This window comes from Trachinotus anak, unplaced genomic scaffold (genome assembly GCF_046630095.1).
Source record: "Trachinotus anak isolate AG129_WGS33_773 ecotype Australia unplaced genomic scaffold, CSIRO_AGI_Tana_v1 ptg000025l, whole genome shotgun sequence".
Lineage (NCBI taxonomy): Eukaryota > Metazoa > Chordata > Actinopteri > Carangiformes > Carangidae > Trachinotus > Trachinotus anak.
Genome location: NW_027273876.1, coordinates 12,502,962 through 12,519,290, shown reverse-complemented (window position 1 = coordinate 12,519,290; position 16,329 = coordinate 12,502,962). Strand labels below are relative to the sequence as shown.

Genomic DNA, 16,329 nt, shown 5'->3' with positions numbered 1-16,329 from the left:
ATGAATGAACAGCTTTTGGGAGTGTATCATACATGTGGATGAAACTCCAAACTAAAAGAATAAGCCCCAAAGAGAATCTGATCTGCACACACTTGACATATAATCTTGTTATGCTCCTTATGGCTGATGAGGTGTGCCAAAATATATCACGGCTCCTGGTGGAGTTTTTCAGCTCTTGAACTGAGACAGCGTCATGCAGTTAGTACTACAGGCGGTTTATCTGTCAAACAGGAAGCTTAAAAAAGTTCAATATTACATAAAAGGTGTTGTTATTGCTCAGTGGGACACAGATGAAGGTCAGAAACTTCCTGCACTCATGTGCAGCAATCTGAGAGAAGAGAGAAGAAAACCCACATAAACAACCAAGGCTTTTATTTTGTAATATTCATTTATTGTTCAATAAAAATAGATTTTAAAAAAGTGACGTGATGTCTCCTTCATGACTTGGCCTGATGGATCTGCCAACAGCTCCTTGTAAACATGGGGCTTTACTTTATTTCTTTGACTGGAAAGGGAATTTAAACCCCCTTCTTTCCCCTCTGCACAATCTAGTGTCCCGTCTATAACTTCACTGACCTTTGACCTCTGCAGTGATGACAGCCCCTTATTCACCTACTTTCACATTTAGGGCAGATACAGTACATTCATCCCCTGGTCTTGTTTGTCTATGTACATCCTTCAGTTTCTGGTTGTGTGATTTGTTTTTGCATTTGGCCCTCGTAAAAACCGCTTTTAACAATGTGAATAAAGAAGACATCTAAGCTCTAACACAAGTTCAAGCCATCAGTAAAACCAATTACAACTTAGAACATCAGTTTGTCTTAAGACATCTTTATACAGTAGTTACACGTAAACACATCTTTGAAGGTGTAAGGAAACTAAATTCTGTAAACACTTTGAGAGACACCACTGTTAACCCCACCCCACCCCCCAACCCCACATCGCAGCTTCAACATCATCCTGTAAACCTGGAATGCTACAGTAACTGAGGCCAGGCCCACCGGCGTCACTCATCACACTCCTCTTTTGGACCTTTCTGGTGCTACATTTGGAAATGCTGCAGGTTATTAATAACGGCATGATGCTGCTGAGTTTGGTTGACATTTTAGAGCTGGAAAAAGTGGTGATCATATTAAAAACCAAGCTTGATAGAAAAAAAAATAAATAAATAAACAACACAACAGCCTGGAGTTTCTGCTAGCGTGAGATGTGGAAATTAATGCGAACAATGCACAGACTGTACTGGCTCACAGACTGAATCCTACTGCAGTGTGAAAAGAGAAACCAAAACTTGGCACAGGTTCCCAAACATGAGCTAAAAAGGATGGTTTCCATTGTTAAGAGGCCTGGTTTATTGTGTAGTTAGAATTAGTGTGGTTCATCTGAAAAGTACAGTGCCTGCATCAGTGTTTTATTATTACAGACAGAAAGAGTCCCACCTCTGCAGACTGCTACATTAGGCAAAATGTAGCAGTTTGTCAGGAGTCCTCCATGTGTCACTGGGACTAAAATATTTCCTTATGGTGCTTTCATATATAACTTATACTGACGCAGATTTGGAGACAGTTCAGAACATGTAGTGTGTGGTTTTGCCTCTTAACAACTTGAGTCATCCCTTTAACAGCAGAATACCTTTGGGAGACCCTGCACTAGACTGACAGGCACCATTTTCTGGTGCATCTGGGAATATCACTGAACCAAACACAACAAAACACTAAACTGGTTAACTTTTAGCACAGCATGACTACAGTACTTCAGATGTACTCAGCACAATTCTGGAAGGTTTACATGCGTTTTCCATCAATTAGACAAAACAGAAGACTCAAGTATTGCTTGTGTTTTTTTTTCGTTGTTTGAAAATCCAAATGAGCTGGTTTTTATTTTGTGTTACTTCACAAGATGAGATGATGATATTAGTTAGCTACACTACGACTGAGTCTACTATACAGAGGATTTGTTGCTGCAAAAGGGAGAAAAAGGGCACCAGAGAGCCGGTGCCAGGTTCCCTCCTCCTCGCCCTCTCTCTCTCTCTCTCTCTTTTATTCTCTGTTAATCTCTCTCTCCCTTGTTTGGCTGCTTCGCTACCAGACAGTACAGTGGCCAAGAGCAGTTGAGTGACAGGCTGACGGGCCAAATCGCTGGGCCGATTGCGTCCCCAAGCGGAGACGCCAGCCCCCCTCTGTACTTCTCCCTTCCTTCCTGCCCTCTGGGCCAGGTCCAGAGCCCACATCCTGGGAACATGGGGCCGGGCGGCTGCAGCCGACAGCTCTCTGGGAATGACACAATGAGAGAGTTCATAGGAAAAGCCGTGTCCGTGTGTGGCTGGGGAGGCAAAGATGCTGCCCACGTCAATTTGGCAACGTGCATGGCCCGATGTGCCGGCGTCAATCATGCCAGAAGTCAAAGCGACGCTCCATTAATTTTGCTCAGCATCACAGTCTTTTCCCCAATGATTTCTGACAGCACGAAAAACTGTTTTCTCTTTGTTCCATTTTGTTATTGTTCATTTGGTGTCCATATGAGGGTCTCTGATGTTCATAAAAAAAGGTCTTATGTATGGGAGAACACATTTCATGGAAACAGATTCTCAGAATAGCTTTTCACAGAACAAGAACACAGCAGAAAATATGACATGTTATAGCTGCAGTTGTGGACGATAACACTGCTGAGAGAGAAAACTGTGTCAAATGTCTGCGGACAGTTTGTACATATATAATAGTTCCTTAATTTCAATATGCATTGAAAGAGAATCTGCACGTAGCATGAAAATTTTCTCTCTCTGTCACACCGTGGTGGCCCGGCTGTGTTTCAGTGCTAGTGGTGAATACTCCTTAATGCGAACGCACAGTTTGCCCCTCAGCCAAGGGTTCTGGAGCTCCAGGGGACAGAAGTCGTCCTGAAGCCACTTTTCTCTGTTGTCCACAACCAGCACGAGGCCAAAGTGCTTCAACTGTTCAGGGCTGTAGTACACACACCCCTCCTGTTCGCCGCTCCCTCCACTGCCACCGAGCATGCGCCGAGACACAGTGTTCATCTCCTGCACCACCAGCTGGACCATCTCCTGTGCTGACGTGCCTGGCGTCACACAAAGCTGAAGCACAGGAGGGGAAGAAACCGTTCACATTCACAGCTGCATCTTACAAATGCAACAACAGAACTACTTTGTCATGTCAGAACACATCACTACCTTGACGCTGGTCTCCTTCGGCAGCCCTGTGCGATACTGTGGGTACACTCTGAGCGTGGCGTGACAGCCTTTCCTGAGGGCAGCAGGTGATGGCGAGGAGAGTCTCTGGGTGCCGCTGTCCTCAGATAACGTACGTGCTGGTGGAAGGTGTGGTAAGCAGCGCTCAGCAGAGCAACAGCGGTCCACTGATGAGGGCCTGTGCCACCTTCGCTGCGGTGAGGTGGAGGGTGAGGGGCAGGTGGCGTGGTAGGAGTAAGGCTGGTGGTGGGCTGAGGTGGTGGAGGGAAACTCCAGGCTGCTAGTTCTCACACAGAAGGCCTGTCTCTTCTCTGTGATGTGCAACAGCTCGATCTGCCTGCTGGGCAGGATGAAGTCACTGTCAAACAGCTCTGGGGCCCCTCTCCGCCTTTCTCCTCCACACCGGACTCCTCCCCCTACTCCGCACCGCTCGCCATCCCTCCCGTGCTGTGGCTCTGAGGCCTGGAGGACGTCTGGCGTGGAATCCCTTAGCGCCCCCCCTCCACGTCCACCACCGCTGAGACACGTCCCTCCTCCTGAGCTGCTTCCATCACTGCGCAGGAAGCCACGGGGCTCCAGGGGTGCGGAGGATGAGAGGGGTGAGGGGGGCAGCAGGTCCAGCTCACGGGGGCTCTGGGCACGACTGGAGTCATAGTCACTGTCGGTGGTGAGGAATACCTCAGAGGAGCCTTCCTCGTCTGATAGTCCAGCAAAATCTGCAGGATGCGAAAAAAACTAATTTGATAAATCAATTATATTAATTATATTAGAACATCAGAATCTTATAATTCAATGTCATGTTTGTAAGTTTGCTACGAAATCCTAAATCTACACCAGTATCATGTTACTGCAGAATCGAACATGTTTGTGTTGAGTAGGCTGAGTCTGGTCTGACCTGAGTGCTTGCGGCAGGGTTCGGGTGAAGGTATGGGGGAGGGCATGAAGTCTGGCTGAGAGGAGGTGGAGGGAGGCTTGTCAGGCATCACTTCCTTGGAGAAGTCAATGATCCAGCTTATGGAGATGCCTCCTGTTGGCTGCTTGTAGCGGGCGTACTGCAAGGCGTCCATAATCCACCTCGCATCCCGCCACACCTCCTCCATTTGCTGTTGTACAGTCAATGAGATCATATCTGTTCAGCTCAAACCCAGAGCACAAATACTAGTCCTCCACTAAATAATTCCTACACAGGAGAACATTGTGTTACCTTTACAGGCTGACTGGTCCTACCTGCATGTGTTCTTGGACCTGCTGGTGTTTCTTCTTAGCAGCAAGGAGCTCGGCCTCAGAGAAGGCCTCTCTTAGTGCCTGCTGGGACATGAGTGACTCCAGCTCCAGCAAAGCCGACACTCTGCAGTACTGTCCGATGAAACTGGGGCAATAGGTATTGAAGTGGACTGTGGCAGAAAGAGAATCCATTAATAATAATGAAAAAAGAAAAGTAAAAACACCATTCCAGTACATACATATTTATATAATTCCTCTCCCTCATTTCCTCTTAAAATTTTGTATACTAACCAAGCTCAAAGATCTGCAGCGGCAGCGTGAGGAAGCCGGAGCGGGGGGAGTACGGGTTGTTCTGACCCGGGGCTGTGCACACTTCATCTGAAGGTGGCAGGAGCAGCAAGAAGGACACTTTCTCCCCAAACTCCACAACTTCCTGGCTGTAAATACGGAAGTCCTGTGCCTGGACACAGAAACAGGTGATCTCAGTGGGCCTGTGTAAGTTTAACCTTACAGCAGAGGCAAAATACTGACATCGTGTCCATTGCGATCTTCATCTATAGCTTGATAGGTCATTTACATTCATTAATGTTACATTTTTATGCCCCCTCTGCCTTTATTTGATAGACTGTAGTAAAGACTAAGTCCCTGCTTGAACTCAAACTGCAGATGTCACAGCATATGGATCATAGACTTCTAGGCCACCATGAAGTCAGTTTTCACTCATTGAAGTATCTTGAAAGTAGAACCAGACGCTCAAACTCCAATAGTGGAATGAGAAGTAAGGAATATGGCAACTGCATGGTTTGCTATAATTAGAGGTTATTGCATATCAGTAATACACTGTTGGGCTCTATTGTGGAACAAGTCAAGGGTAAAAGTATCTTAGTGCTAAAGCAATATTTGTTGTTTTTAAGGTTTTTTTTAAACATCCATCCCATCTGGAAACAACATATTTCAGGTTTCAGTTCTACATTCTGAAAATAGTCTTATCAGCCAATGCATATATAAATATACTGCATATATCTATGTTTATATCCATGTCACTTTTCATAGTACATAGTAGCAGTGTCCCATGGGTGGAGCAGTGGGTGGTAAAGGATTTAAGCCAAATGGACAATGATTGCTGTTGTGCTGGAATTCAAACCGTGTTCTTTTATAGAAATCATGTAGAATTAGTGGTCTAACCAGAACTGGCTGAATATCCTTTGGAATCAGTTTCATTGCTTTGAGCTCTTGCTACTGCCTGCCTCTGGAACTTGGCTTCTCTCTACTGGTTCCATGATATCAGTCAAAATGATTCTACACAAAGTACAAAAGCTTGTATTCTAACCATAAAACCATCTTTCGCTTACTGATGAAGTCACACAGTTTGACTCTTTTTTCAGTCTGACTCCTGACCTGATTGCCAGGGACATTGATGTGGGCCATCAGGTCCTTGATGGCGCTGCGCAGGTCCTGTAGGAGGCGATGTGGAGCGCTCTGTACATCATGGTCCATTTCCATCGACTCCTCAAGAGAGCTGAGGGCCTGCAGCCACTGCCACTCCTCTCTAGAACCAACACATGTGTAAAACTCCTGACTCTCAAAATGCAAAGAATAATTTTTTTTCTCCAAATACAAACAGTCAGTTTCAACCAACTGCACCACATGATCATCGCAAGTACACTGAACCACGTGAACTGGGCATTGTTCCCCACCTGGACACGTTGCTGTTGTCCCGAATTTTTGTGTGACACAGGACGTTGGGGAGTTTCTGAGGCACCAGTGCTCTGATCTGCTCCACTGATGTACACAGCTTCAGGTAGCCCAGATATAAGCCTGGAGACAACAGCTTCCTGCTCCGTCTGTGATAGGCCAGCTTCTCCTGGGAACAGCAGGTGGATAGAAACTAGGTAAGGAGACAGTCCAGCAGTGCTGGCTGGGGCTGATTGTGTGGCGATACTGACTCTAATTTTGTGTCTATGAGCATCCTCACATTCATTTCAGTGGTGTTGTTGTCATGCTTTTCGTGTTGTTAGTCCATGAGAGACTTTAGTCTAAAACTGTTTAAAGTGGAAGTCAGCACTGCAAAATCTGCACATCAGCACATTTTTATGCATTTCATCATACAATTTGTTCATAACTGGCCACAAAACAAATATTTCAGTCAACTGCGGTTTCGCCAAAGGGAGTCTCCACTATTGTTTTGGAACCACAAGGACAAACCAACTTACACTGGAGACAAAACAGCATTGCAACAATGGTATCAAGTTTACCGGGCTATATAGACACAATCAACTTGTGGTTTGGTTCCAGTTTGTGGCCACTGTGAACAAAACAGCCACACAGTGTTGGTTGCAAAACACAAAATAACAACAATTAGCTAGATTATGATCATTGTGTCTGCTGCACTGAAATTCAAATCAACACAGCAGTGCCTCTGTGAACAGCTTTGAAGTGACTTTGAGAAGATGAACATCCCCGTTAGGTTGGCTGAGGTTCAAGATCTGACCTGAAATCTGCTGATTTTAATTAATATGATGGCAAGTCAGTTCAATATGTGTCCTTACAAAGGAGGTGACAAATGGAAGCGGAGAGTCATGATGATTAATGTTTGTCTAAATAAAGAGTGTCTGCACAAGCAGCACTCGTAATTGGAAGCACATTTCAATTTACTGTCCTATTGTTTCAGCCACGGAGCCTCATGTTTACTGGTTTTCTGTGAATGGGAGTTTAAAAACATTACAGCAATTTCAATAAATAAATGTTTTCCAGTGATTTTGGAGCATTTTGTTGTTGACAAAGTGCCGTACACTACACCGTTTCATCTTGCTAAATCTCTGGCCAACAAAAAATGTGAAGAATGAGCCTGATAAAAACCATAACCACTGCTGACAAACCCTCCTACCAGTCCTAAATGCTGTGGAAACTGCCTGTCTCCATAACAAAAGCAAAATTAACCAATTTTCCAAAACTGAGCTTCTCTTGCAGTGGGACTCACATGGAGTGTGATGAGGAGCATGTCTAAGGCGGTGGGCTCTTCAGGGGACGAGATGGACTTGCGCTGGAGCTGGAGTTTACAAAGCTGCGTCCAGCGTACCCCATCCAGGTTGGGACAGGCATTCATATCCTTGAGGAGCACCAGCAGGGCGTTACCGTGCTTGTCTTTGATTGGCTCAAGATACACCTGACCAAGGTCCTGGGTTCCCAGCATTCCCTGAAAAAAGTAGAGGGACAGAAGGAGGGTATATATATTACAGATCAGACTTTGAGATCATGAGGCCATAGTTACAACAACTGCCACGATTTCACAATTTCCATTACACATCGTTTGCAACTCTGAGGGCAGGTCTGCCGAGTGTTGTACTACCTGTAGATGGGAGACAGCCTGCAGCATCTTGAGGCGCGTCTGCAGAGTACAGGAGCAGGACGACTGGGAGGGACTGAGACACTGCTGCAGCCAGGGAATCTCCTCCCACAGGTAGGACACCTGGTGCAGGGACACACAAACAAAATCACACAATTAGTACACATTAATTAGCATAATCTCATGGAACAATTCATTCATGTTTATTTTTTCATTAACAAGACACTTATTTCCATAGTTTTTATCAGTTATGTGATGTTTGTATTAATGGTTTACAATGGGTTTGAGAAATCTGTCATTTTGTTGTTTCTTTTTATATATTTTTCTCCCTCTCTTCCTTTGAGTCTGTCTGTCTACCTTGGTGAACCAGAGGAAGTCCTGCATGAGTGAGCTGGAGTAGGAATCTTCAACCTCCACAATAGGAATCTGGTCCTCTGGCGTCACCAACACGTTATCATCTCTGTAGAATATGGATGTCAGATAGAGACCTCTGGAAAGTAACAAAGGAAAAGTACATGTGTTAGTAGAAGCAGTGCAGATACGTTCATTATGGCACCAAATGGGGTAAATAAAATAAACACACATCATTAAAAATGTGATAATTGGTCCCAAAAGTTAGCTGCTGGCTGACATTCATTATTGATATTCAATAATGAATGTCATGTGTTTTCTACAAAATGAGTCCTCAATGAAAACACAAATTGACACACATATACAAGTAGTTATGATTCCATTCATATTAAGGCAGCTAAAGATGATAAACCTTTTCAAGCTTTTAACAAATTTGCTGGTGGGTTGGAAGAGGTGGCGCAGGCTTTTGGATACCGAGTGCTTCCTGCCTTGTGGTGGAGCTTTGCACTGTTCTGCGTGGACGAGACAGAGAGGAGAGAGAAGTTAGTTACTCCCGTAGCGTCAGAATAACTGAGTCAGATGACTTCTTTTGAGTGAGCACACTGAGACTCTTGATGCTGAAAATCAGGGCTCTTCTGACCGACACCAGCGAATACCTCTGTCCTGACAAACTCTACACACATCTCCTCCACTGACAGGCCGTTACTTAATTGACAACAGACTTGACACGTCCAACAACACGGTTAGAGGGGAATGTTTTTCGACATTTCATGCGCTCCAGTGGCGCGGCACCATTTGACAGTCATGCTGGCTGCCAGCAGCAGACTATGGGCCTTGAGGGAACCACTCGCTCTCAAGTCCCAGAGGAACACTAACTGTGTGTATATGTGTGTGTGTGTGTGTGTTTACCTGCACATACTATAGCTGCTGGAGCATGGCATGTCTTGAGCTACAGCCATATGAGTGGAGCCAAGGAGCTGTAGTAATTTGTGTGTGTGTGTCTGTATGTGTCTTAACCCTTTGCCACTCACTGACAGGGAGGTCAGTTAAGTCTGCGGGGACATGTTTATTTTTAGAGGGCCTGGAGGGGGTTGGAGGCGAGAGAGGGAGGTGTGTGTATATATGTATGTGTGTGTTTGTGTGAGATAACGCACCTCCCAACTCATTAGAAACCTCGAGTCCCAAAACCTTCACAGATTCCCTCCCCTCTCCTCCCCTCCCAGGTGATCTTACTCCAGCCCCAGGCCACTTAAAGTCAATAAATCCCCCCATTCAGGACCCGAAAAGAACTAATTTTCTCTTCAGGTGGAAGAGTCGAGGTGGAGTAACAAGAAAAAACAGCGCCCCTCGACCCCTCTCACCTCCCCAAATTTCTCTCCACTTGCGGGTCTGTTCAGCTCCAGTCCTCCTGGCCTCAGTCCCTGTTTGACACTGAGTAAGACAGACAAGTAGGGCCGACTGCCTGTGTTAGTCAAGGCCTCTTTCAAAGTTTAATTAATAGTGTTTGGACAAGAGGGAGAAGGTGGCATGGGCTGTGAGCCGGGCTGTGATGGGGGTGCGTACATGGTCATGTGGGAGAGGGGACAGAGTTGAGAGCGAGCATGAGCGTGAATATTTGTGTCTGTTCGTGTACATGTGTATCTATGTGTCTGCCTGTCTATCTTTCTGTGTGTATATGTATGGACAGTAGACAGGACGACTGGCGGGCAGCGGGGGGTGGAGGGGTTGGGGGGAGGCAGCAGTAGTCAGTGTTAATTTATGCCTTGTCCTGACTCCAGCCCAAGACTTTTCTCTTACAGAAATAACAAACATGACCCCGGGACACGCCACCTTGGCTACCGTGCCTGAACTCTCAAGCTCAATCAGTCGCCGTCTGAAGAAGCAAGAGCCACTCAATACTGACTATTATACTGCGTCTTGCTCTACGGCAAATATGGTCTGGCCACAGTGGACAATAGTAAGTGGGTGAGTGTGTTCGGGCATGTGGGTGTGAGAGAAAAAGAGAGACAGCGTGCTCAATGCTAAATGCAGTTTGCTGTCACGTAAAAAAAAAAAAAAATCAGCGTGGACAGGTTTTGACACTTATGGGACCAACTTACAGCCAGCAGTGTTTGGAGATATAAACAGCTTGAGTGTGAGAGAGGCTGATCTGCATTTTGTCAGAGAGAGAGAGAGAGAGAGAGAGAAGTTTTCAACAGAGGAAGGGCTGAGTCATGGAAAGACGCATAAGGGGGTGGAGGGGTTGTTGAGACGGGGTGGGGTGGGGGGTGGGGTATTATTTTTGAGGTGGCATGCTGTCTTAGGGTGTATGGCCCCCGAAGTACTTGTCGTGCCTGAGATTGTGAAGTGTCTGTCAAGGTGAGATGAAACACAGCAATTGGGGAGACGGGTTACACCTGCAAGCCGGAGCATTGCTCATGTTCGTGTTTGTTTACACCGAGAATATTTCTGAAACGTGAACTAGACGGTGGCTAAAAATTCAGATGTGTTTGTTTAAAATGTGACAGGCGTAGTGAAAACGACAGCAGCTCAGGTTAATGCCAGAAGCTCATACCAAAGCTCAGGGTCCATTTCACTTCAACTTCAACTTTACTTCAACTGATACCAGCACTGATCTTAAGGTTAGGGTCAAGGGTATATGTAGTCGTGTAGTCTCAAGTTGTTATTCTACTTCATGTAATTCCATGGTTAAAGCCAATAGTTTTAGACATATAGTATGGTAGATATAACATGTGCTCATATTTAGTTCAGTACATCAAGTCACTATCAGTATCAGGTTTCAGGGTTTGGGTTTCACCAGGGGTCAACAAACCGTCACGGAAACCGCTAAAGCTCTCATATTACTGTTCAGTCTTCAGCTCAGTAAACATGCTCATCAAATCGATCAAAAAGTTGTTGATACCATGGCAGACACAGTGGCGGTGAGCCTCCTTTATCTGGCCGAGGAGCTGGTCTAGTGCCTCCTTCTGGCCTCTTTGCCGTGGGGCACGGCCGTCGATGTCCCTCCAGCCTGCAGGGGAGAAAGAAAATATCAGAGAAGTGACCATGTCATGTTCTGTGTTTTTCACAGTGCAGATATAAATGCACTGTGTCTGTCCTGTTATGCCCTATTTGCAAGAGCAATTTTTAGCCATTCAAGTGGCATCAGCCCTCCACTGAAATATCTCAGTAACTACAAACTGTACAGACATCTGTGGTCCCCAGAGCATGACGCCTACTGACTTTGATGATCTGACTTTTCTTGTTGCGCCTCCACAAGGCTGGCATTCTGACATTTTGCCCTGACAACTATCTGATGGGTTGTCATGATATTTCATGTTCCCCTTGTTGACTTGTAATTACATTATTTAATACCATTGCTTTTCATGTAGCACAATCCTCAGGTCAAACTTTTAACTTCTCTAAAACTTGGTTCTTTGTAAAATGGAAGAGATTCTCACCAGCCTCAGCTTTGATTTATGTGTAGTGCTAATTCGCAAATGTTAGAATAATAACATGCTAAACTAATATGATTATATCTGCTTTACCAGCACTTTAGCATTTTTGTGAGCATGTTAGCATGCATTTAGCTCAGTGCTGTGTCTAAAGACCTAAGTCTCATTCAGCTTCACTCAGTTTACTGCCTGTTGTACAGTTGATCATGCAGACTAGGTATTTAGGTGTAGCTGGTATTAAGTAGTCATATCAATATTTATCATGAAACTTCTAATCACTTATACTGGAACTGGAAGAAAGACACATGTCCTTCTTTGTTCCATATAGTCTCCTCGGTGGAATCAGACCGACAGTCTTTATTTAAGTGTAGATCAGCCCATGTTGACGACTGCCAGTCCTTTCCTTGTTTTTCAGCGTGCAAGGTTTTGAAGTTTTGTATTACAGACAGGTTGCTACTGGGGGGAGCGTACAGTTTTTTTTTTGGCTAGTATTGCACTCACAGTGGAATGTTTGAATACATCACCATCATTTGGTTTATTTGAAATTGCTGAACCTGGATCTATGGACCATGGAGCAATAACTTTGCTGAGATGAAAATAAACTTGACTTCTTGTTTGAACTTAAATGGAAAACTTGTTCGTTTGAAGCGTGTGTCAGAATCACACGACTCAGCAACAAGCTCCCAGAGACTGAAATACTCAAAATACATGTTAATATATTTTCTTTCTTTTAGTGGTTTTCATTGTAGTAAAAATAGCAGTCATCTGGATTATACTTGGCTGATTTGACACTTTCACAATTGTATGGCTATACTCTGTAGACACATACATTAGTGGGACTCCAAGTGAGGTCAGTCAGGGGATTGTGAGGGGGTTAATCAAATTCTGCTTAGGACCCCAAAAATCCTTGGGCTGGCCCTGTTCCTGAGGCCTCCAATAGTAGGAGTGTGAGGTGTGTGAGACGGACCGCTTCTCAAACAGGTCCAGTGTGTGTACTATAGGAAACAGCACCCACCCCAGTGTGAGAAAGCTGTGGTTGGCTGACAGACAGACCCACTGAGCACCAGTGCAACTGGCTGCCCCGCACATATTTGGGTTGAGATGTCAGTGCACACACACACACACGTGTACACACATGTAGTCTGACACACAAACACAGTGAAGCTGGCCCAGTGACAGAGAGTAAGGAAAGTAACACACCACACATCGTGCTACCGGCTCCGAGAGCAAACGACTCTGAATGTACAGTTACTGCAACGCAACCTCTGTCTCTGACTCCTTGTTTTCCTCTTTGTGTTCTCTCTGTGTTGTGTGTTCCTCTTTCCCACTCATACAGACACACTAACACTCCTCATCATAAAAACACTCAGACACACACACCACACTTTCTCTTCCCCTCTCACACATGACCAGCTCTGCCTTCTGCATTAGTTAGGCAGCATCCTTGCTTGCTCACTGGAGGATGTGTCAGCGATAACCCCCCTCCCCCTACCACCATCACCCGCCACCCCCCCCCCCCATCACCCCCAACCCAACTCCCTCTCCTGGAGCCCCCCGGAGGGTGCGTGGGGCTGAAACACGGTGAGCTCTATTCCCGGAAAGGTGCCTGTCCCGACAGGACAAGCGGGCCCTTTAATGGGCGTCCATGGGCCGGTATAAGGCCCCCACTGTTGGGGCCGCGCCGCACGCTACAGCACAGACATGCAAATATTTCCAGTGGTAGGCCCAAATGGAAAACACAAACACGCAACATCGAAATTAGCTCTGTGAGAGGGAGGGAGGTGGGAGGGAGGGAGGTGGACAGTAGAAAAAAAAGAGAGGGAAAGCCCAGTTTCTTAAAATGAAGACACACACACACAGACACACACACTCGCTGAAAAACATGGTGTGCTGATGAGGACAAACATGTCCATGTGTTCCCCAGATGTGCAATGAGTGTGCCAACACACCCACAATCATAGCACCTATGTTCACTCTCTTATAGTGTGTACCAACTGTACAGACTTTACAAGCTGCACACAAACAAACAGCGATCAGGAGAAACATTTCATAAATCATAAATACACTGACTTTCTAGGTCACATAATTTCACATAAATGATTTCATTTACTCCCAAACCAACAAATACAGATATACAAAAGAAAACATTTCAAAGTCTCCAGACCCTCAAAAATTGAAAGATAGATAGATAGATAGATAGATAGATAGATAGATAGATAGATAGATAGATAGATAGATAGATAGATAGATAGATAGATGGGAGAATGAGGGTCAGAGCTGCTGTGGTGAGTCAACACCTCAGCTGTTGTTGCACATGACTTCACGGTTAACTTCTTGGCTGAACCCGGGCAGCTTCTTCTGCCAGCCAGCCCCAAACACCATCCTGAGGCTATGGTTACACTCACTGACGTCCGCAGTGGGGGTCCCAAAACCCACCCAGCCTGCTGGCAAAGGAGGGCCCAGCTGTCACCCCCCCCAACACCACCAACTCCCCCCCTAATATTGTCACAGCAACTTTGGAATGACGTTGGAATAACCAAATCAATTAGGCGGATGTGAAATGATGCAGTGTCCAAGTCCCTTTATGTGTGGGAAAGCTGTGAGAGATTGTATCATTCATGCAGGACACACACAGACACAGACACACACACACACACATTTTTCAGCTACGTCCTGTGTGAAAACTATTTTTTTGGTGGTGTTAATTTAGTGAGGCCAGCCAAAACCCTTCAGGGGCACTTGTTTGGAGCTGCTGTTAACTGGAAGTTTTATGTTTTGTTTTATGTAAAATTTAGGCACAAACATGTACGTACACATATGCGAACACAAAGAAGAGACTTACTGGAAGGCGCAGCGCAGGCAGGGGTGGAAACTAGTGGAGGCCCCCAGCCCTTCATGTTGTAGGCTGACACCTGGACATAGTAATAGGTCCCCTGGAAAGGACAGGACACATGACAGTTAAGGCACAATGTGGTTGCAAGCAGCTACGACTGTAAAGGAAAGGGCATCTGTAAAGGTGTGAAGGCATATATGTATGTCTGTATTTATGTCTTGATATATCCCTGTCTTCGTATTAGAGTGTCTGTGTGTGTGTGTGTGTGTGTGTGTGTGTGTGTGTGTGTGTATGGGCGAAGGGTGAAGGGTCTATCAAGAAGCTCATTCTGTCTCTGTGCCCAGTGTGCAGACAGCAGGCCTGTGTCTCTCCTTTCTCAGCCAGATCAATCAAACCAGCCGCCGACACTTCCTGACCTCGCCTTGACCCCTGTCATGTGACAGGAGTGAGCTTTGGCTGGCAGCAGGGGTCTTAAAGCAGGGGGAAGGGGTTTCTCCCACACAATAACAAACAACCAGTGGAGTGTCCATTTGTCTACATGCCCACTTAAAAATGCCAAACATAAATCAGGTGGCAGGCAACCAAGCTGCTCTTTTTATCATTTTGGAGGCTGTTTTGCAACTGTTGCTTATGAATGGAGCCAAGACTTTAAAAAAAAAAACAAAACAAATCAGCCATGTTTTCCATTTGTGTTCTGAGCAGCGCCATGAGTCTTTCACCCCCATCGTTTGGGATTGATGGTGCCTACAACTTGTGTGTCGGGTTTGATGTATGTAATAAAGAGGAGTCACTGGGGAAATGCCTTCAAATGTCGCCTTAGCAAACACCTCAGGCTCACATGTAAATAATATCAGGGGCCTTAATGTGGGAGAATAGCTTCCAAATTTTTTATCGGTCAGCGCCAACAGCTGGAGAAGCTAGAGTTTAGAGGCTCTTTGTGTTGCTTTGTCACTCACAAACTACCTTATAAATCATGATTGTTGCCTTTTTATCTGGTTGTTTTTAGAGACTGAGGTAGCAACAGAGGAAATAAGTTGGCTGGACCAGCTTCATGAGAAGATGGTTTTATGTGCGGGGGTGTAGGGGAGGATAAATACACATGGGTAGATGTTCTATCCAGGAAACCTTCAAAATCAGTCAAATTTATTTTCAGTTTAGCAGCTCCTGGTGTTTTCTCTTGACAGCATCACATTTAGGAGATTTATATAAATGCGAGACAAAATAAAGAATCTGAAACAAAAGACTCTTCCTGATTTATACTGACTGATTGGATCATAGTGAAGTACTGACTCAGCATTTCAGACCATCAGTAACATGGTGGAAACAGAAATGCCGGCAGAACCTACAGAAGTGAGTCCAGTGATGTTGCACTGTAGCAGAGTGGCGTCAGCCACCACCATCTCCCCCAGCAGAGGACTGAAGGATGGAGCACTGCTCCAGCTCACTGCAAATACACACAAACACAAGCACAGCCACAACAAAAACACTTTTTAACATGTCTTATATGTGCTTTAAGAATAAGAAATATATGACATTATTTTTTAAACACTTTAAAAGGTTTTGGCATCTCATTTAGCTCCAGAGCTTTACACACTGTGATAGTGGATGGTGTGAAGTAAATAAAGCAGTGGCATGGACGCAGTGGCTGACCTTTGTACTTGGTAACCACAGCAGAGTTGACGCAGAGGGGTTCCTGGAAGTCCACCCTTAGACTGATGTTGCTGCTGACAGACAGGCGGACAACACTGGGAGCGTCTGGAGGGTCTGAGGAGGCAGACAGGCAGAAAGATGGCTGAGTAAATAAGTAAGATTAAAAAAAAAAAAAAATACTTTATTAATCCCGAGGGAAATTCAAATTGTCCAGGTGCTTGTTCATGTATTTAGTTCAGATTTGAGTCTGTGTCACGAGCCGCTGCCTGGTGTTGAACAGTCTGAT

At 45.3% G+C, this 16,329-nt stretch overlaps 1 protein-coding gene across 6 annotated transcripts in view; it reads right to left on the bottom strand.

The window, feature by feature from the left end:
* Window positions 1-357: 357 nt before the first annotated feature.
* The window catches only part of ankfn1b (ankyrin repeat and fibronectin type III domain containing 1b), a 124,349-nt gene continuing 108,377 nt past the window's right edge, over window positions 358-16,329 (bottom strand). For 2 of the 6 annotated variants that reach the window (XM_071463014.1, XM_071463013.1), the window contains 16 exons: window positions 16,044-16,157; window positions 15,740-15,837; window positions 14,403-14,493; window positions 11,029-11,136; window positions 8,539-8,638; window positions 8,133-8,265; window positions 7,779-7,898; window positions 7,410-7,625; window positions 6,127-6,293; window positions 5,828-5,978; window positions 4,721-4,889; window positions 4,433-4,599; window positions 4,101-4,308; window positions 3,188-3,921; window positions 2,847-3,091; window positions 358-2,270 (listed from right to left, as the gene is read on the bottom strand). In XM_071463014.1, coding sequence (XP_071319115.1) covers window positions 1,922-2,270; window positions 2,847-3,091; window positions 3,188-3,921; window positions 4,101-4,308; window positions 4,433-4,599; window positions 4,721-4,889; window positions 5,828-5,978; window positions 6,127-6,293; window positions 7,410-7,625; window positions 7,779-7,898; window positions 8,133-8,265; window positions 8,539-8,638; window positions 11,029-11,136; window positions 14,403-14,493; window positions 15,740-15,837; window positions 16,044-16,157 — 3,170 coding nt within the window. In that variant the 3' untranslated portion in view covers window positions 358-1,921. Of the gene's footprint in view, window positions 3,092-3,187; window positions 3,922-4,100; window positions 4,309-4,432; window positions 4,600-4,720; window positions 4,890-5,827; window positions 5,979-6,126; window positions 6,294-7,409; window positions 7,626-7,778; window positions 7,899-8,132; window positions 8,266-8,538; window positions 8,639-11,028; window positions 11,137-14,402; window positions 14,494-15,739; window positions 15,838-16,043; window positions 16,158-16,329 lie in introns of all 6 variants that reach the window. The other 4 variants (XM_071463010.1, XM_071463009.1, XM_071463011.1 and 1 more) reach the window with 4 other exon arrangements.